Source organism: Oncorhynchus kisutch, linkage group LG11 (genome assembly GCF_002021735.2).
Source record: "Oncorhynchus kisutch isolate 150728-3 linkage group LG11, Okis_V2, whole genome shotgun sequence".
Taxonomy (NCBI): Eukaryota; Metazoa; Chordata; class Actinopteri; order Salmoniformes; family Salmonidae; genus Oncorhynchus; species Oncorhynchus kisutch.
Genome location: NC_034184.2, coordinates 62,492,004 through 62,514,096, shown reverse-complemented (window position 1 = coordinate 62,514,096; position 22,093 = coordinate 62,492,004). Strand labels below are relative to the sequence as shown.

Sequence of the window (22,093 nt, the reverse complement as noted above, 5' to 3'; positions counted from 1 at the left end):
CACCTGTAATGAGTCATTATTTCAATGTATTCCACCTTTAATGGTTTCATTATTTCAGTGTATGCCACCTTTAATGGGTTCATTATTTCAGTGTATACTACCTAAAATGGGTTCATTATTTCAGTGTATAGCACTTTAAAAGGTTAAACAAATACTGGGCAGCAGAAGGTCAAGAACTAAAACTTGAATGGTGAAACTGAAATAGGAGGGATCCCCAAGGCCCAGTCCTATCCCCATTTCAATTTTTTATCCCGGTCACATGTCATCCAACCTAAACGTCTGGAAAACTTGCTTATATTTTACTTGACTATACTTGAACCCTCTTGAGCTTCATAGGTGCAGTTTACTGATAATGATTATAATATGTATTTTTTGGTCTAATGTATGTCCAATGGTGTTTTATAGTGTATTGCGTTGGATAGCTGGAGGCTTTATAGTCAGTGTTCTCATCCATTGTGGCTGTGCAGCGTACTCTGCCTCTGATGTGGAGGACTCAGGTGTCTGCAAACACTTTGAAAAGCCTGAACTTCAGGAGCACCTCTCCAACCCTGAACACCATCAGCCTCAAACAGACCCTCTTGGCTTTTTCTCTTTCTTCCCTCCCTCATTTTTCATTCCTCTTTTATTCCCTCCCTTTTTCCCATGGTTGCCCCCATCCCGTCCTCCTCTCCTCCACCGGTTCACAAGTCCATTCACCCACAACACAAAGCAGGAGGCCGGTCCTCGGTGGACCAAGGGGAAGCATGCCTCACACACAAAAAAAGAAAAAAAAGACCTATCCAGGACTCTCTATGGTGATTGAATTTCTTAACATCTTTTCAAAAACTGCTTAAATGCCTGCAGGCGAGAGGAAGAAACAAGCTAATGGTGGATGGGGAGCACTGAACAAATTTCAGAGCCCTTTCCTGCTCGCGTTTGAGGTTGAAAGCGAGCTCCTGCCTTTCAAGTTTCAAAGTCCTCCTTCCTCCCGCAGTGTCACTGAAGGATTTGAAAAGAAGGTAATTGTGCTCACTGCAGTCCTGATCAGAGTGCACGCCCGGCTCTAGTATTTCAGGAGTTCTCTGCCACTATAATGGAGCCTATGCTCTCTCCATCCTCTCTCCCTGGCATTCTCTCTCCTTTCCTCCTCTCTTCTCTCCTATCCATCACTCTCTAGTGACTCTCTCTCTCTCTATCCCACCTTATCTTTTTTCCCCCTCTCATTCTTTCTTTTTCTATCTCACTTTCTCTCAGTGTCTCTTTCTTTCTCACTTTCTCTCTCTCACTCTCTATCTCTCTTTCTCGCCCAGCCAGCCGCTCATTAAGTCCTAATGCCCTGGTTTTTCCCCTTTTTATGTTGGGGTCTTCCATTGTAAAAACTATTCTCTGGATACCTTCAGAGAAAGCCCTCATGCCTGAGCAGGGGAGGAGAGGGCCTTTAATGGAAGGGGGGGGGGGGGGAGGAGGAGGGAACGAATACAACAAATGACAAAATGAAAATATAAAAGAGATAATGAGGAATGGAGTGGAGCCAATTCCTTAGAGGAGGGGGAAAGAGAATGAGAGAGAGATAGAGAGAGTTGGGCCCTGGGACAAGGGAGCTGAAGTTAAGGGTGCCTGGCTGATTCAAAGTAATGAGAGGGAGCGAAGACAAAAAGCCTCTGCTTCGGAGGGAGTTGGTGTTTCTCAAAGGCAGCCGTTGTGTAGAACAAGGGTCGGAGTGCCAATCTGCTCCTGCCTCTCAGACATTTGATTTGGTACTCTACAGCCAGCACCATGTAGGAGTCTTCGCTGCCTTAAGCTACTACATGTGTTTCAGTCAGAGGAACACAAAGGGGCATTTTCATCAGTCTTGCACATTCTACCCCCGAACTGGCTTTGTTGTGCGAAACCTTTCCCATCGAGGAGGTGTCGTTTGCCTCTGAACGAGCGCCAGCGACACAACAACCATTCTCCTCCACCTGCGAACATTTGCAAGCCGTGTTGTCTGTGGCACGGTGATGGGGGTTTGGCTGAGGAACCCGACAAAAAGGGGGGGAAAAGATGAGAAGAGGAGTGGAGGAAAACACAAAACACTTCTTCAAAGCTCCTCTCCTCCTGTGCGATAATCTCTCTTTCCGTCTTCTTTCTTTCTCTTGCAAATCAACTCCCGCGAAAAAAGACTGAAGACTGCCCAATTAACAATGAGAGGGAGGCAAACATTTCAGCGGCTGGCTAGAGTTTAATAAGAGCGTAGCAGCTACCTCTCCAAGCGGCTTAGGAAGAGCTCGCTGTACATGGCACCTGCGCTATAGAGAGAGGGAATCACTCACGATTAGCAGCGCAGGCTGAAAGAAGAGACAGAGAGAGAACCTTCAAACTCCACCAAGAGGAGGAATCGCAAACACAACAAGAGAAGAGAACGGGGAAGATTAGTGCAATTGTGTGGGGTATTTGTCCGATCAACTTTTTGGCTGCCGGTCCCATAGGATGCAGGTTTTGCCAGAATGTTTTCTTTTAACCCCCCGCTGAGGGAGCTTCAGTGGTATCTCCCACAACAGAGTTCAGTTGTGTATTCTGTTGAAGGTGACTGAGTCTTAATGGAGCTTTTTCCAATGTCTGTTTACAGTGACATGGGAGACGTGTCAAGAAACTCTTCGTAGAACGTCACGACACGGGCACAACATCTCAGGGGATCCTGCGTGCTTAACCTCACACGTCATGACCTGTAGCATCTTGGACAGTCAACTATTGGCCCTCTTCCCATTTATCAATCACCAACGCAATAGCTGTGGAATTACATGATTTGGATCATATTTATATTCAGGATAACAAGCGAGAAAAGTAGACCGTCACCAATCTATAAAATGTAAATAAAAAAGCACTAAAAGGTTAGCTGTGGCGCAACACGCCTGAATTCATTGTCAGTAACTTTCCGCCCTTGTCTTATTTCCCCTCTGCAGAGTGGTCCCATAGTGGCGCATTATGTAAATACAGCTGCTGTGAGTGATGCTTAGAGTAATTGCAGTGAGAAGCGGTGGGCAGGTCGGGAAGATTCCTGATTTCCCCCCACAGCCCGACTACTGCTCTCCTCGATAATCATCTAGGCTAATTTCGACGGCTCCCACGTCTCAATTTGGCTCGGCTGCACACCGCCCCCTCTCCTCGGCATCCCCAGACCCCATCTCCCCGGCCCGGAGTCCCACACCCCTCACTCCGCCGCTGGGGCTCTGCTGGGACCCTACCAGGGGCCCCTGGCTCTCAGTCCCAGCCCATAGCCTAGAGGGGAGAGGAATCAAAAGAAATCTAGGCTTCTTTGCCCCTTCCCGTGTCTCTCTGCTCTCCCTGCTCACCTCAAATCAGCCTCACAGCAGGGCCGTGCCTCACCCCCACTCCAATCCCTACTGACTACCTTTCATACAACAGGGGCCGGATGCAAGCCATCCGTAGGGCCAGAACCACTCTCTACAACCCCCCCCCCCCCCCACCCCCAGGCTATTTCATCAGGAGCACATTGTGAAGGAGCAGAGCTACACTGGCCAAAAAGAACAGTGATGAGTCCATGCCTTTTTTGAATTTTTAAGAATTTCACTCAAAGGGCACCCTGACTCATATACTCTTTTAAGAATCAAACCGAGGAGATGCATTTGCTCAGTGCTCGAAACTACAAACGCAATAACGAAGTCTGACCAGCATTGACATGGCTTCATATTCAACTAACAAGGTCGTCAGCATCCGACAACCTTGTCTGTTATCGTTATTGACCTCCAGTCTTCCACCACAATATAATATGACTGTGATATCGTACAGCTATGACAGAAGTGTGACTGGACTGGACGGGCTGCTAACTGGGTCTGTTAGGGTAGAGGGTGGATTCAGGCATGGCTCCCAGCCCACCAGGCCGGACTAGGCCAGCTTTCCACTGGGCCGGAGCATTGGAATCCCACTTCTGACGCCACTGTGATCCGGACGGGGCCTGTGGCACTCAGATTAGGAGGCGCTCGCCAAGAGAACATGGACACCCAGCCAAAGCAAGGAGGTGGGGAAGTGCCAACCAACAGTTAGAGCGAAATAAAAAATAGTTATAGTGAATTAGGTCCAACTGTCACTGTGGTGAATTCTCACCTAACGATACAGAATTATTAAAAGACATAATACATTTATCTCACTATAGTTTCTACAAACTTTATGAAGAGTTTTTTTCATGGCTGCCTCTCAGAGCTGCTTTTCTAACACATTGCGATGGATGGTGTGTGTGTGTGTGTGTCTGAATACATGCGAGGAGATCAGACAGAGCAGGCTCCATTAAGACAGTTAGCCAGTGCTTACTAGTCAGAGGGATAATTAGACACTTCAAAGGCACCTGCCCGCTGCCGTCCCAGAGGGGGATAGAATCGCCCGCATCCTCCCTCCCCCTCCACCCCCTGCCCCATTTAAAAGCATGTTAACTCCTATCTGAGGCTAGCAGGCTAATTTAACTTTTGACATTTGATATCTGAGGAATGAGAGGGATCAGCCGTTTAGCTGGAACCGGATTACCTCCCTCATCCCCCCCCCCCTCCCCTTCGGTCCTCTGCTGCCCTCCTCCCCTACATCCAACCCCCCCACATCCAACCCCCCCCCCACACCCTCTCCCTCTCTGTGTCAGGCCGAGTGGATGGTGGATTCATTAATTTGCCCGCTGCTAAGCAGTTTATCAATGACTGGTAAATGTCTCAGGCTCTGAGTGGAACATCCATCGCTTGGTTCTTCTCCCTGTCCCTCTCTCCCTCTCCCCAGCTCAGTGGCCATGGTGATTAGGGTTCTTCTGATGTTAAATCCAATGTATGGATCAGTCCCTTGCCCTGGCCGGTACTCACTTAGTTAGCTGTTGATCTATTCTGGCTGTAACTACCTGCTTAACAGCTCAACCAACAGTGTAGAGGTCGAATCAAAGTGTTTGAAGTAGATTCAGCAATTTCCACAGAGACATGGAGGTTTTGTAATAGTTTCCAGTAGCCATTTTTTGCACTTTCAGGCATAATTTTGCGAAATGAAAATAAATTCTACACACAAATGACCTCTCACCCCCAGTAACCATTCCAGGGAACCAATCAGGTGCGAGCTTCGCTGACCTCTGACCTGCCATGTGGAGGAGAGGTGTTAAGAGTTCATTCGAGGCTGTAACCTCTCATTGGTTGTGGTCTTGACGCTCTCTGTTCAATGTCTACATTACAGGTTGAATCAGGGGCTTTGTGCGAGTGTGACGGATTTGGGTTAAACGCACAACATGCCCGAGCGCCTTTGATGCGGCAGCTGTTAACGCTTACCATTTCTCGCCCGCCGCATTCAGACATACGGGCTCTTTTTACAGGGAGAGCATGAGAATCAGAATTCCAAACTACATGCCAAACGTCATAAAAAATAACACGACCAAACAGATTTCTGTACCGCTTGCCCAAAGCCATAAAAACAACCCAACCCGGCAATCAGGGGCTCTGAACACTCTGAACACATCCAGTCACCTGATGTCAGAAAGAAAAAAAATGGAAGAAAGAAAACCCGCTTCGAGGTAAATCGACATTCTCTACCTTGACACGATAATCATTTGAAAGTCATCAGTTGACTTACCATGCCATTTTTCCTCACTTTTCCTGACAGCTCAAGACTTGGCTTCTTTCCGTCAAAGTCTCCGCGTCGACAAATCACAGGCAACAATGAATCCTTTTACAAAGGTATCAGTCTTCATTTTACTCCACACAGCCCTCATTATAGAGCAGATTTGGATAACTTCTACCACCAACTCCGGGTAATTTTCCCCTCCTGTGATCTAGGGGTCATTCCATGTCATTTCAGCAAGTCATGACACCCACCACCTCAGATGGTTCTGAACTTGTTTCTGTAGATGGAAACTGAGAAATTAAGCTAATTGATTGCACCTGAATTGACCATTTTAATTTATAGGATACTTGAGTAGCTAACATCCGATTTGGAACAAACTTTTTTGTAACAGTGTGTAAGACATCTAAAGAAATGGTTTTCGCACTTCATATGGATTTTGGATGCAATCAATTAGCTTAAACTCAAATTATATTTCAACAAAATAATGTTGCAGGAATGCCATTCTTATCTGTTTCAAACAACAGAAACTATTTCAGAATAATCTTGAAGTGGTGGGTGTCAAGTTCCTCTTTCTTCAGCCTTTTGAGGTGGAACAACCCCTAGGAGGGAGTGACCACTCCGTAAACAGCACGTAATTCAGCCCCCCAAAACACCTATGTGAAGCGCGGACCCCATCATTACACTGTCGCAGGCAGCCATAGAAGCCTTAGAGATTAAAGGATCAGACTCAACCACAGTCTGGAGCTGAGGAGAGGTGGGAGGCGGAGAAGGTGGCTAGAGGAAAAAAAGAACAATCTTTCTCCCTATGATTAGATAGCTAACTTAGTCAAAGCCAGGCCACCATGCTAGAGACGGAGAATGAGAGAGATGTTTCTTTGTAAAGCTTCGACAATTACTAAATGCTGTAAGGTTTGTCTTGGAAATATCCAAAACTGATGGAGTCACACAATAGTAGGTAAACAAGACTATTCTAATCAGAGAGAGAGAGAGAGAGAGAGAGAGAGAGAGAGAGAGGGATATGAAAGAAAGAGAGAGATATGAAAGAGTTAGAGTGCTGAGAGGAGAAGAGAGAAGGGAGAGGTTAAGGTCCGTCAACCTCAATGACTATCCCTCCTTTCTCAGATTTGTCTTCTACTTCTCTGTCACTTTCTTATCACCACTTTGTTCTATCACTCTCTCCCCGTTCTCCCTAAAACGTTCCTCTCTCCATGTCACACTCATTCTCAATGTCCCACTGCCCTTTCTCTCCCTCCCACTCTTTCTGGGAGTATTGCCTCCTGTTGCTGTCCCTTCTCAGTAATGAGGTTGACTCCTCTGTGACCTATCCTGTCACTCCGGCCTGTGGAATCCTCCTCCTCCTTGCCATCGCCCCAGAGATGTTTCTGCCATCAAACTCCCCTCATCTTTAATCAACCTATTAAATTCCCATTAATCCCAACATTCCACACACACACAGCTGGGATGACCGAACGACACATTACACTTCTCAATTTTATTCCCCCTAAGGAAAACAGCTTTGTCTTAAGCTCTGTTATGGTTTACATGATCATGACTTGAACACAGAGAGGGAATAATCAGTGTAACATGGTGGAAAGGGACTATTGGGATGTTTGGACGTACATGTGCTTTACATAATGGACCAACACTGTAAGGATAGGAGCTCCTCATTAGGCTAGTTGGTTTTGAAACTTTTGCAAACTGTACATACTGTCCTATACGTATTGTATTGTACACCCCTAGATATTTTCTCCCCCATCCCATCTCCTTCCTCTCTCCATCCCCTCTTCCCTCTCCACCTCCTTTCTCCCCCCTCTCCCTCCCTTCCTCCCTCCCCCTCTCCTCCTATGCCGTAGCCCCATACTGAGCTGGTCTAGAGCCAGACCAGAACAAAGAACCCATTGAGCCAGCGTTGCTGCCAGGGCTGGGAAAACGTGGTCCATCTCTCTTCGCTTCCTCTACTCCGCTCTGACAGCACCACAGATGAAGTCATGAGGCCAAACAGTTAATAAGCAGAGGAGGCCCATCCTCCTTCAGCTGCCCCCGGAGTGTGTGTGTGTGTGTGTGTGTGTGCGTGCGCCCTTATGGAAAAACCACATGTATTTCACGTGATCACCTGTGATGTCATGTGATCACATGTGATGTCATCTGTTCACATGTGATCTTATTTGAAGTTGATGTGATAACATGTGAAAACATGATCTGATGTGAAATAAATGTGACAACATGGGTATGCAAAAAATTCAACATGTGACACCATGAAACTACACGTGACAACATTTTAATGTTTTTCAGGTGAAAGTGCAAAATTGATTTACAAATATTTGCAATACAAATTCCACATGTGAATCTGCAATTCATATGTGAGGTGAAAACATGTTGTTCTCCGAACATGTAAAAAAGGTGGGGTTAACATGTGAACTCTACAGTATATGGAATAGTGTGAACATATGGCCTCACGTGTCTCTTTTGTTTTCAAATGTGAACATTTCAGCTCAACATCTGCAAATAGTTATGTGATCCCACGTGGAAATCCACATGTGAAACTTCATGTGAAATATCATCACATGTGAAGTGTTCCCCAAAAAATATGATTTTTTTTTCCACACGTGAAATCATGTGGTTTTTCCATAAGGATGTGTGTATCTGCCAGTGTAACTACTTGCATGTGCGTGCGTAATTACGCATGCATGTGTGAATTAATGACTGTGTGCTCTACTGTACACACCATGGTACTGTACTGTAGATAATATTAAATCATCTATTAACTTCCGACACCTAATAATATTTCATTCCAGATTGTGTTCAATTACTCTGTAAGGGTCATTGATAAAACGTAATGCCATCTAGTGACAGTTGCTCCAGTAGTTTCCTGCTTGACTCCAGTGATGTCCCCCTTTCTCTCTGTCTGACATGAGACACGTCTCCCCTGGACTGGAGCTGTCGCTGCGAGGCCCAAACTCTCAACATCATTAGGCTCACAGCTTCAGGTGAGACACAGAGAGAGCGAGAGCGAGAGAGAGAGAGAGAGAGAGAGAGAGAGAGAGAGAGAGAGAGAGAGAGAGAGAGAGAGAGAGGACAGAAAAGTAGCCCTCAGATACAATCTGTGTGTGTGTGTGTGTGTGTGTGTGTGTGTGTGTGTGTGTGTGTGTGTGTGTGTGTGTGTGTGTGTGTGTGTGTGTGTGTGTGTGTGCCTGTGTGCGCGCTTGCTTGCTCCCATATTTATCTCAATAACATTGAATAGGCACGGCCCTTTAACATGCCTTTAGAGGGCCGTTCAGTTGTCAGTGGCCCGGGGCATTGGATTGGCTTGTGTTAGGACCGAGGGGGAGGAGATGGTAAGAGACAGCTATGCCATTGATTAACATGAGAAGGGCCTTGCTCAAGTTCAAACTGCCCGCCCCTCTGCTGTAAGCAACAGCCGTGAGTTCAGTCCTCCCAGACAGTCAGACGTTTCTTCTTCTCTTTTCCAACCCCCCTGTTTTCGCTACACATCTGAGTCCAATTCTCCACGTGCCTTCCTTTTTTGAAAATCACTCCCTCACCTCTTCTCTCCATTCCTCTCCTTCCTGGGTTCCACCGCCTTCCAACAGGCACATCCAAAACTTGAAACAACCTGAGCGTGGAGCTCGTTCCAACATGGATGTCGTTACTTGGTATTTCTTGGAACTGGCTGCCAATCGCGGCAGTTGTCTTCACACTTGAAAACCTGAGCTATTTACGAGGGCCCTGGGAGGGTGCGCACACAGCCGACGAGCCAGTGGGAAGAAAAGGCGCTTCTCAACCTCCTCTGCTTCTAATCAATCACCAGAAATCACTGCCATGGTTTTACTTTCTTTGATCCTGGCTCCTTTTTTCGCACTGCGAGGGGAGAGAGTGGGGGCGGAGAGGGGGAGGGAGAGGAGGAGAGGGGGAGACGGGGGAGGCAGGGGGACGGGGAGGTCAGAGGGGAGAGATTACAGGGTTTAGGGTGCAAACTAGCACATGGTGCCCTCTTCCCTCCCTCTCTACCCTTCAAACCTGAAACCTAAGATCACGTCTTGATTCATTTTCATGCATCTTGATCCGGGGTAAATGGACAAGTTTTACATACAGATGTTTTTGAAAACAAATGCCAACTTATACACACATATGCACTCAATCATACATATACCAGCACACACTCTGGTCAACAGACAAGTCATTCACAGACACCAAAACACTGTCTCACCAAAGTTCACATGCAGCATAACACACCCTCTCCCTGAAACACAAGACTTTTAATTTTTTGTAAATTTATTTCACCTTTATTTAAATAGGCAAGCCTATTTACAATGATGGCCTAACCCGGCTAAACACTAACCCGTACGACGCTGGGCCAATTGTGCGCCGCCCTATGGGACTCCCAATCACGGCCGATTGTGATACAGTCTGGAATCGAACCAGGGTCTGTAGTGATGCCTCTAGCACTGAGATGCAGTGCCTTAGACCGCTGTGCCATATTAAATGGTTCACACACACACACACACACACACACACACACACACACACACACACACACACACACACACACACACACACACACACACACACACACACACACACACACACACACACACACACACACACACTAGTTACTGTCTCTCTCCAAGCCTCACATCCCCCTCTATCGCTCTCATCCAGCAGAGGTAAGCAGGCGCGAGCGAGGGAACAAGAAAAAGAATGAGAGAGAAGAAAGAAAGAGTGAAGAGGGACACGGACCAATACATTCTGCTGGCAGGGTCAGGACACTCCTGCTTTGTTCCTCTCCGTAGGAGGGAGGTCACTGATGCCTACCGACAAATGGACACAGTGGCAGAATAATACTGTTTTCCTACTTTACTACTTTATGTCTTTACGAGGCCCCTGACTGGCTTCCCGTCCGCCGGCCCGTCTGTTTGTCTCGCTCTTCACAGACGGGTCTAGGTAGAAAGTTGTTCTTAACAACAGGTCTAGGATCAGATTATCCTACTTCCTTTCCAAAACCATAACCGTTGAAGGGACAGAATATCTGATCCAGTGTCAGTAGTTAGGGGGAGACTGCTATCCACCTCCTCCGACCTCCTGCACAGACAGGCCAGGCTGATCCCCCTCTGTGAGTATTGAGGATGTTCATTGGTTAAGGTTCATGCTCCTGACCTTGTTGACCCCTGACTTCATAGGCCTTCACGGCTTTCACCATTTCACTGAAAAGGTCCCCAGGAGCTCCATGGACAGTATTTTAAAGGTTCATACAAACTATACTGACAGATTATACTGCAATATAATACTACCGGCTGAATTAATAAAATGACCAATACCAAATGTGTTTGCTTCCACTCCCTTTTCGGTAGACATATGAAAGAAGGTGACCTATATTGAACGACTTCACTACATGATGCCAGCACCAGAATCTTGAGAAACACCAAGCCCTAGCAAACACTCCTGCCAGATCCCCGCAAGACAGTGGGCATAAGAGAGGTGGGCAAAACACCTCCACCTCCCCCTAACCCCTGAGGGCCATAGAGAGAGAGAGAGAAAGTATTGCGATTCAGATTCGGCATGCTACAGTTGAGTACTGCTAAAGGCAGTGCGAGAGGCTATGTGGAAGCAGTGGAGTTTCTTCCCAGTCCGGAGGGTGGATGGATGCTGGATGGATCAGTGTGATTCCTCCACTGTGGGTCCTCCAGGCAGGCATGCAGGCAGGGGGAGGTCAGGCTGGATTGAGGTTGTTGGGCAGGGCCTGGGCTAGCTAAGGGCCCCTCCGCCCTGACGAGCAGCGGGGCCGCCCTAATCCTGCGCCTCAGGCCCCCGTGAGGTGTCCCTGCCAAAGCCCGTCGCCCCGTTGCTGCAGGAAATTGCCTTCAGTGCAGAGGTCCATGAAACGGCTGACTCACCAGTGGAGTCCACAGCATACTGCACAACTGTGTGTGTGTGTGTGTGTGTGTGTGTGTGTGTGTATAGGGTCACATTGACTTTCTGTTCATATCTCTGTATCTAACAACCGCTCTCACTCTTACCATCGTATTGTATCATTATACTGTTTATCTCAAACACTGTGAACGTGAATAACGTAAAGTGGTCATTCCTTCTGTGTGTGTGTGTGTGTGTGTGTGTGTGTGTGTGTGTGTGTGTGTGTGTGTGTGTGTGTGTGTGTGTGTATGTGTGTGTGTGACTCAGACAGAGCCTAGAAGCCGCCTTTCGTCCGAGGCATGGGGTGGGTTTGTCAGAGGGGGTCTCTCTCGCCTCCTCCATTGTGCTGTTTGTCCCTTATCCCTCCATCAGGCCTCTATCAGACCCCCTCTCATTAACCCCCGGCTGGCTGGCTGGCTGAGAGAGTGCGAGGAGGGACCCACCTCCCTGCTTTTTACGACAGGAGCCACAAGGTCCTCACTACACCACTATACATGCATGTATACAGCCCACACTTGCACACGCACAGTCAAATCTACTATTACCACAAGCAGACTACAAGTCTACAAGCATAATTCATGCAATCACAGCCCCAAACATAGACATACTGTAAATCAACAATACCTAGAAGATTTTCTCACAAGAAATGGCGACACCACTACCATACCAGAGCTGCCAGCCAGAAAGTCTTGTTCAAGCTGGCACTAAATGATGAAATAAATTATGATTACACAGGCCTACTTTCATTTCACCAACAAATCTCCTCCACCCCACTTCTCTCTCCGATATCATCCATATTTTTCAAAGCCACTCGTAAAATCTCCATTTCTTTGTTAACGAAAAAATCTGACTTTTGGGGGTAAAGAGAGAGAAATGGTGGAATGAAAAGCGGAGAGTGGTGATGGTGGCAATGCTCGTGTGTGTGTGTTGTGTGTGTGTGTGTGTGTGTGCGTGCGAAGGAGGGAGTAAAGAGGCAGGAGGACAGTGGAGAAACAGTTGATTATGAGTCCCATTAAGTGATCAATGATTTCATTAATAAGATGGATCGCGCGGCTGTCATCCCGCTGACAGGGTGCTGAGGGATCATCTGTTCCCCACGCTCCATTTTCCCCAACGCATCGAATACCAGCCCCCCCACCCCCTCCTCTCCCTCCTTCTCTCCCTCCTCCCTGGCCCTCCATCCCTCCAATATTTCCAGACACAAGGAAAGCAATGGAAAAGGGATGGGAGCAGAGGTGGGAGGGGGGGGGGGGGGTTGCGTTGATGGGGGTGAGGAGGTGGGGAGGGAATGATGGAGGAAGGGGGGGGTGAGGCAGGCAGTGGAAGAAAAGTGAAAATCCATTTTGAAACCCATTTTCAATTAGGGTCCACAAGCTGTTATCACAGGTGTCGCAGAATGGGGGCCCCGTAAGTGAAAATGTCTCCTATCCGTTTCTGAAATGAAACCTTATCTGGGCAGCACAAAGATGGCCAGGGACAGCGTATCTGTAAATGACTTTCCATCCCCGCTGTTAACCGGGAACTTTATTTCTGTCAGATGACATCCCCCTTCTATTTACCGTGGATCATTTAAATGGCTCCCTAAAAAGAAGGTGGCCCCTTACTCTTTCTCCTCTATCTCTCCCCTCTCTCTCTCTCTCTCTGTATCTCTCCCTCTCCTCTCCTTCCCTCTTTCAGAAGTTTTTTTTTCTATTTTCAAAGCAGTCAACAGCTCCTTTTCTCTCCGAAACACTTTTGCCACGCTCTCCGTTTGGGTTAGGGATATCGCTGGTAACCTACTACACATAAGCAGAAAATTCCTTGCCCTTCAAGGCTTAACTTTTGTGCCTCTGAGACTCCTGCTCCTGCCCTTCCAAGCGTGACCGTTTAAAGGTCTCCAGTCCTTCCTTCATAAACTATTAGGTTCACAGACACCCTGCTACTTTAGGCCATGCATTCCACTACAATTTCCTAAACTAGCTCGCTAACTCAAACCCTCCCCTCTCACTCCAATTTTTCTTTAAAAAAATGTCTCAAATTTTTTATCTCTACTTCCCCTCTCTCGCTCACTCTTTCCGTCTCTTCTAGCCTTCTCTCTCTCTCTCTCTCTCAATCCTCTTTGTCCCTCTCTTCCCTCGCTTTCCCTAATTCAGCAGCGTCCATAGCAAAAAAGTCCAACGGACCAACCAACCAGAAACTTTTTTCCCCCTCTCTCTCTCTTCAATCAATAGGCCTTCCCCTCCCTTCTTCCCTCCCTTCGTTTTACTTTTTTTATTATCAAATTATCCCATGACGACAGGATTTATTCAGCCAAAGAGCATGGACATCTTTTTTTGGAGGGACCAGGGAAGCAACAAAAGAATCAGGAGACTTTGTGGTCCACCTGCCTGGAGAATGATGAGAGTGGGGGGGGGGTCTCCCCCATGCCTCCTCCCTGCCCTCCTAAATAACACCAATCACAGCATTGTTGTGGCCCAGTCGGTCCTTTTGAGCTGTCAGGCCAGGGGAGCGGGCGAGGACATGAATGGCACACAGGATGAAGCCACCATTTAGCCAACCATGTGGGAACGCTAGCTACAGCTAGCTCCCCCTCCAATACTCCGTTACAGCACCAAGCAAGTTCTCTCAACTCAGACAAAACTTACAGAGAAGAAGAGGAAGAGAGATCAGGAGTGAGAGGAGTGCACGTCGACAGAAAAGAGAGGGTAGTGGGATTATTATTTTTTTTTAAGTGAGAGAGTGAGAGATAACAAATAAGCGAAAGAAAGGAAGAAAGCCAGAGAAAGGACAAAAAGGAAGAAACAAAAGTTTCGCCTATTTTTTATTTCCACTGCTCAGATTTTTATTAAGTTAGGAAACTCCCCAGGACATATGTACACACACTGTCACATACTGCAAGTGTATAACTACACTAAGCCCTTAGGGTTTTGACTGAATATAAGTACAGTATTTTTATCATAATTACAAACCACAACTAATTTACTTGTGTTATCTACTGAATATTTTTTTTAAATATTTTTTTTTAACTTTCTAATCTTTAGAAAGAAAAAAAGTTGTATCTGTCCTCTTTGTTCTTTGTGTTCTGGAATTAGATTCGGGAGAGTGGATAGTAACGTCATTTCAAATGAAAATTGGAGTCTTCTAATCAAATTATAACCTTCAGGTCTTGCCAACATTTGAATCAATTAAGTCCAAAACAGCTTTGACTCAAAGCCTACCAGGCAAGGTTTTCCAATAACTTATTTCCATATGCTTTAATCACAAACAAAACCAAAGCACTCAATCATGTTGTAATTGTATTGCAAAAGAAAACACTTCAGAGATGCCTAAAGCTAAACAGCCCATAAGTCCACCAATAACTGCCCCTTTTCACTTTTCCCCTTTTCAGTTCTAATAGCATGCTGTGGCGGAGGGGTGTCCTACAGGGTTTCCCCTGCGTGGGTTCAGGGGCCACTACTCCTCTGCAGCTTGACAGAGGAAATATTTGTCTGGGCCTTCCTGAGAAGAGCTAGCCACTGGGGTTCCACAGCTGCTCACAATTACCTTTTGTTTGTACGGGGAGCGGGGACAGGGGGGATGCAGGGGTTAAAGTTGACGGGGTGTAAGGTTACACCTGATAAGAGGTTATGAGTTCTGGGGCCACTTGGGGAATGTGCTGTCATTATAACCTGCACAAAGAATGTATAAGCTATCTTACGATTCTCAGAGATATGGATCTAGAAGAGTGCTTCACTCTTTCCCTGTGGATAACTCTCTCTCTCTCTGTGTGTGTGTGTGTGTGTGTGTGTGTGTGTGTGTGTGTGTGTGTGTGTGTGTGTGTGTGTGTGTGTGTGTGTGTGTGTGTGTGTGTGTGTGACTCCATCAGGTTTGGATGATTACAGGGAGCGAGCTTCCAAGACAAACCTTACAGCATTTAGTAATTGTCGAAGCTTTACAAAGAGAAATCTGCAATCACCAGAGCCAAATTACATCCATGCTTTTTCCACACCATAAAACTTTTTTTCCCTCTTTCCCCCCTTTAATTAATAAAATAGTGTTGGCCATCTGGGAATGAGTAAGAGAGGGAGAGAGTTCACAAGATGCATCAGGATGTATTCCCTCTTACACACCACCCCACCCCGCTCAACTTCCTGCTATAACTGGCATATTGAGAGAGAGAGAGAAAGAGAGAGAGAGCGAGAGAGAGAGTGAGAGAAAGAGAGTGAGAGAGGCAGACTCTCGTAGTCATTAACCCTCTCCTGGGGTGTTTGAAGTCTCCCGCCACGGACCTGGAAAGATAACATTTCACATCCTACAGCTCAGACGGAAACCAAGGGTGACAGAGTGCTCTCTCTCTCTCTCTCTCTCTCTCTCTCTCACTCACTCTCTCTCTCTCTCTCTCTCTCTCTCTCTCTCTCTTTTTCTGCGGACACCCCTAACTCTACTCCACCTCCCGAACCTCCCCGAACTCTTCCAATCCTCGATCCCCCTCAACCCCCCCCAAAAACTTCACTCTTACAGCTCAGGCTAATGAGCACAGCTGCAACTTAAGTCATGGTCATTTCTTCTCCGGGTTTGTTATGACTTGTGTCTGGCAGTCCCAGTCACTCCTGGAGAAAAAGTTATCTTGTTATCTAATATTCTTCATTTCTGCAGCTGTGTCGTGAGTGAACGATGAAAATGTGAATGAGTCCAGAGTCAAAACCTACCTCTCTTTTGGTGTGTCTTCAAGATGTTGCCTACAATGCCTTCGGAAAGTATTCAGACCCCTTGACTTTTTCCACATTTTGTTACGTTACAGCCTTATTCTACAATTGCTTAAATAAATCAAAATCCACAGCAATCTACACAATATACCCCATAATGACAGAGCAAAAACTGGTTGTTAGAAATTTTTGCAGATTTATTAAAAGTAAACAACAGAAATACCTTATTTACATAAGTATTCAGACACTTTGCTACGAGACACAAAATTGAGGTCAGGTGCATCCTGTTTCCATTGATCATCCTTGAGATGTTTCTACAACTTGATTGAAGTCCACCTGTGGTAAATTCAATTGATTGGACATGATTTGAAAAGGCACACACCTGTCTACATAAGGTCCCACAGTTGACAGTGCATGTCAGAGCAAAAACCATGCCATGAGGTCGAAGGAATTGTCCGTTGAGCTCCAAGACAGGATTGTGTCGAGGCACACATCTGGGGAAGTGTACCAAAACATTTCTGCAGCATTAAAGGTCCCCAAGAACACAGTGGCCTCCATCATTCTTAAATGGAAGAAGTTTGGAACCACCAAGAATCTTCATAGAGCTGGCCGTCGGGCCAAACAGAGCAATCGGGGGAGAAGGGCCTTGGTCAGGGAGGTGACCAAAAATCTGATGGTCACTCTGGCAGAGCTCTACAGTTGATCTGTGGAGATGGGAGAACCTTCCAGAAGGACAACCATCTCTGCAGTACTCCACCAATCAGGCCTTTATGGTAGAGTGGCCAGACGGAAGCCACTCCTCAGTAAAATACATATGACAGAGCACTTGGAGTTTGCCAAAATGGACTAAAGACTCTCAGACCATGAGAAACAAGGTTCACTTCGTCTGATGAAACCAAGATTGAACTCTTTGGCCTGAATGACAAATGTCACGTCTGGAGGAAACCTGGCACCATCCCTATTGTCGTGTCTTTGGCTATGCCTGATTATGTGATATGACATGCTATTCTATAAAATAATTTCTCCGTAATTACTATCACCTGATTGAGTTAATCGTGTAAATGTAATTAACTAGAGATTCGGGCACCACAAAATAATATTTATAGAGCTGTTATCTTCCGAATAAACTCTTAAAGACCTTGTAATATTTGACATACATAGCAGTCAACATTAATCTTCATCTTACTTCAGTCTCATCTGAAAGTTGTAAATTCTTGGTTATCTGCAAGAACCCTGGCTAACAATTTGAATCAGCAATACAAAATTGGGTTTAATCATTTATTTACTAAATACCTAACTAATCACACATACACATAATTAAATCATAACTTGATTACAAATTACATCATAAAGGAAAACGTCCCTAGCGGGCAGAACAGATATGACAGCTTGTTACACAAAGGAAAAGGGCTGGGTTGAGTGAAAGAGCGGGAAGACAGGAACAAAGGCGAAGCTGTGCTATTGTAAATACAGTATCTTATGCATTCTAAATTACCGACCATTTGGAAAAGGAAAATGCAATAAATATTTACTCTGAGCTGTGCTTCAATAGGTTGGTGGTAGATGGAGGAAAAACCGAGTCCTCTGTCCTTTGAAGAATGTCTCTGGTTGTCAAATGGATACGTTGTAGTAACGTCATTGATTGATAGACGGGATACTCTGTCTGTTCCTTCCTAACCTGCGTTTGCAGCTGCGGTCGCTAACTCAACAGCTAAGAGGTATCATTTCTGTAGTGAATAAGAGTTCAACGTTCATACCATTCGCAACCAAAGCTCACGCTGATGTTGGCTTCGTTCTGTAGTTATTATCTGAACCATTCTGACATAGGACCAGCGTCCTCATATCCTCGGAACAGGAAGTTATGTTGTCGTCAAGGCTTTATATAGGAAGGGAGAGGAGGGTGTGTTTGAAAAGTGTTATAGCCCTTGTCCCTTCACAGAGGCGGGCCACTGTGTCACGCCCTGGTCAAAGTATTTTGTGTTTATCTTTATTATTTGTTCAGGCCAGGGTGTGACATGGGGTTATTGTATTGTCCTTTTGGGGTTTTTGTAGGCATTGGGATTTGTGGTTGATTAGGGGTGTGTCTTGTATAGGCTTGGCTGCCTGAGGCGGTTCTCAATCTGAGTCAGGTGATTCTCGTTGTCTCGGATTGGGAACCGTATTTAGGTAGCCCGAGTTTCACTTTGTATTTCGTGGGTGATTGTCCTATCTGTCCTATGTGTACTCTCTGTTAGTTTGCACAAGTATAGGCTGTTTTCGGTTTTCGTTTATTGTTTTGTAGTGTTTGTGTTTAGTCGTGTTTACGTTTGTCTAAATAAACATGGATCGCAATCGACACGCTGCAGTTTGGTCCGACTCTCCTTCATCACAACTAGAAAGCCGTAACAGAATCACCCACCACCAACGGACCAAGCAGCGTGTCAACAGGCAGGAGCAGCCCAAAGAGGAGATGCGCTATAAGGATTTCTGGACATGGGAGGAAATCCTAAACAGAGAAGGACCCTGGGCTCAGCCTGGAGAATATCGCCGCCCCAAAGAAGAACTGGAGGCGGCGAGAGCGAAGAGGCGCCGTTATGAGGAGGCAGCACGGCGACTCGGAAGGAAGCCTGAGAATCAGCCCCTTAAAAATTCCTTGGGGGGGGGGCTCAGGGAGAGTGTGGCAGAGTCAGGAGTCAGACCTGAGCCAACTCTCCCTGTTTATCGTGAGGAGCCAAGGAGGAGACCAGAACCAGAGCCGGTGTTGGAGGTGAGCGAAACAGAGACTGTGAAGGAGTTAATGGGGAAATTGGAGGAGAGAGAAATGAGGGAGTTGCTGTGTTGGTGCTTTTTGCATGGAATTCGCCCGACGGAACGTCGGGCAGCTGGAGCTGCCAGCCTGCATGGAGAAGCCAGAGCTGCCAGCCTATATGGAGCTGTCAGTCTGTAAGAAGCCACCAGAGCTGTCAGCCTGCATGGAGCAGCCAGAGCTGTCAGTCTGCATGGAGCAGCTGGAGCTGCCAGCCTGCATGGAGAAGCCAGAGCTGCCAGCCTGCATGGAGCAGCCAGAGCTGTCAGTCTGCATGGAGCAGCCAGAGCTGTCAGTCTGCATGGAGCAGCCAGAGATGTCAGTCTGCATGGAGCAGCCAGAGCTGTCAGTCTGTATGAAGCAGCCCGAGCTGTTAGTCTGCAAGGAGCTGCCAGTCTGCAAGGAGCTGTCAGTCTGCAAGGAGCTGTCAGTCTGCAAGGAACCGCCAGTCTGCCCAGCGCCGCCAGTCTGCCCAGCATCGCCAGTCTGCCCAGAACCGCCAGTCTGCCCAGCGTCGCCAGTCTGCCCAGCGCCGCCAATCTGCCCAGCGCCGCCAGTCTGCCCAGCGCCGCCAGTCTGCCCAGCGCCACCAGTCTGCCCAGCGCCGCCAGATCTGCCAGTCAGCCAGACTCTTCCAGATCTGCCAGTCGACCAGACTCTTCCAGATCTGCCAGTCAACCAGATTCTTCCAGATCTGCCAGTCAACCAGATTCTTCCAGATCTGCCAGTCAACCAGACTCTTCCAGATCTGCCAGTCAACCAGACTTTTCCAGATCTGCCAGTCAACCAGACTCTTCCAGATCTGCCAGTCAACCAGACTCTTCCAGATCTGCCAGTCAACCAGACTCTTTCAGATCTGCCAGACTCTTCCAGATCTGCCAGTCAGCCAGACTCTTCCAGATCTGCCAGTCGGCCAGGATCCGCTAGTCGGCCAGGATCTGCCAACCAGCCAGGATCTGGTAGATCTACCTACCTGCCTGAGCTTCCTCTCACTCCTGAGCTTCCTCTCACTCCTGAGCTTCCTCTCACTCCTGAGCTTTCTCTCACTCCTGAGCTTTCTCTCACTCCCGAGCTTCCCCTCAGTCCCGAGCTGTCCTTCAGTCCCGATCTGCTCCTCAGTCCAGTGGGTTTCTGGGTGAGGACTACTAGGCCATGGTCGGCGGCGAGGGTGGACTATCCAGGGACGAAGGGAGAGGGGATTAAGACGTTTACTGAGTGGGGTCCTCGTCCCGCGCCGGAGCCGCCACCATGGACAGACGCCCACCCGGACTCCCTATTGTTTTGAGGTGCGTTCAGGAGTCCGCACCTTAGGGGGGGGGGTTCTGTCACGCCCTGGTCAAAGTATTTTGTGTTTATCTTTATTATTTGTTCAGGCCAGGGTGAGCAGCTCACACTGAGTGACACTGAGTGAGCAGCCCTAACTTATGAAAACCCACATCTCACATTTTAGAAGCTAAAATCACATTTCATCCCGTCACAAATAATTTCATATTCAAACATTTAAATTGAACAACAATTCCATGTGAATCCGATAACTCTGATGTGTAGACTTTCCACTGTAGTTTATGTAATCTTATCATTGATGAGAATGTCTCAGATGACAACCGAACTGACATCATATTCATTAAGTACCACTGCATATGTTCAATTGTTCGGATTACCAGAATATAGTTAATTTCCCCCCACATTCTGACGTTCCCAGAATCTCTAAATTAACCAAGGGTTTTGCAAATGTAACCTCAGTAGGGTAGAGAGGAAAAGGGGGGAAAGAGGTATTTATGACTGTCATAAACCTATCTCCCAGGCCAACATCATGACACTATGGTGAAGCAGGGTAGTGTCAGCATCATGTTTTTCAGCGGCAGGGACTGGGAGACTAGTCAGGATTGAGGGGAAGATGAACTGAGCAAAGTACAGAGAGATCCTTGATGAAGACCTGCTCCAGAGTGCTCAGGACTTGTAGCGTCATACCCAATAAGACTCGAGGCTGTAATCGATGCCAAAGGTGCTTCAAGAAAGTACTGAGTAAAGGGTCTGAATACTTATGCAAATGTAATATTTCAGTATTGCAAAAATGTCAAAAAAAACGTTTTTGCTTTGACATTATGGGGTATTGTGTGTATATTGATGAGAAAAAAATAACAATTTGATCAATTTTAGAATAAGGCTGTAACCTAACAAAATGTGGAAAAGGTCAAGGGTTCTGAATACTTTTTGAAGGCACTGTATGTTGCATATGAACTCAATCTCCTACAGAAGAGCCTTGTTTTACACATGAGTATAACTGATATGCATTCAGAAAACACTTGTATAAGCATGATCCACTCATGCCTTATATTCCACTACAAACATCATTCTAAATGAAGAATCGCCAATATTTCAACTTCATGACCAAAACATTCAACTCATTGTTAACTCCCTGTTTGGAGTGAGACAAAATGAGAAATAGACAAGAGAGAGATAGAAGGAACCAGCGAGGAAGAGAACAAGAGAGAGGATCAGAGCAGGTAAGGAAGGGGGGATTAAGGTAAGTTAGACTCTTACCGTTTGACGTAGTGCTAGAGGCCACAGCCTTCTCGCTGATGTCGGCGCGCGCCGACGAGCCCTTGGTCGCCACGATGGTCTCCACCCTCTTCTTCTTCTCAGCTGCAGAACTGGCCTGGGACTGGGTTTCCATGACGACTGTTCATTCCTCAGCACGTCATGGAGACAGGACACCTGGGGAAGGGGGATGACAGAGAGAGAGGACAGGTAAGTACCCCAACCAAGAGGAGACCAATGATGTAGCGTCCCATTATAGTACACCATTAGCACACACTGTCTCATCACAGACTTTCCCAACATTCTCTCCAGATACACTGGTCTCTCTGAGTGAGGATGGCCCAGTAAGTATCTATCATAGTTTTTTTTGAATAAAAAATAAAAAAAATGCTTTGTTTAAGCTTCAAACCATTGTTAAACAACCAATGTTTTAACAAGATAAAAGATGAAGCATCAATGAATTGCTCGAAAGGCTGATGATGTCGCACTCTCGCTCAACAATAGAGCTGCGCCAGTGTGCCTCCACCTCTTGAGAAACTAACTGGGTTGAATTAAAGGCATGACATCTAAAAGCTTTGAAAAGAAAACAATCACATGGTACTGACATTCATGTCTGCTGACCTCTGACCTCTATACC

At 46.7% G+C, this 22,093-nt stretch overlaps 1 protein-coding gene across 3 annotated transcripts in view; it reads right to left on the bottom strand.

Annotated features, from left to right (window-relative positions):
* The window catches only part of LOC109899441 (transcriptional activator GLI3-like), a 141,199-nt gene that overhangs the window by 91,424 nt on the left and 27,682 nt on the right, over positions 1 to 22,093 (bottom strand). For all 3 annotated transcript variants that reach the window (XM_031836079.1, XM_031836078.1, XM_031836080.1), the window contains exon 2: positions 21,460 to 21,633. In XM_031836079.1, coding sequence (XP_031691939.1) covers positions 21,460 to 21,592 — 133 coding nt within the window. In that variant the 5' untranslated portion in view covers positions 21,593 to 21,633. The remainder of the gene's footprint in view (positions 1 to 21,459; positions 21,634 to 22,093) is intronic.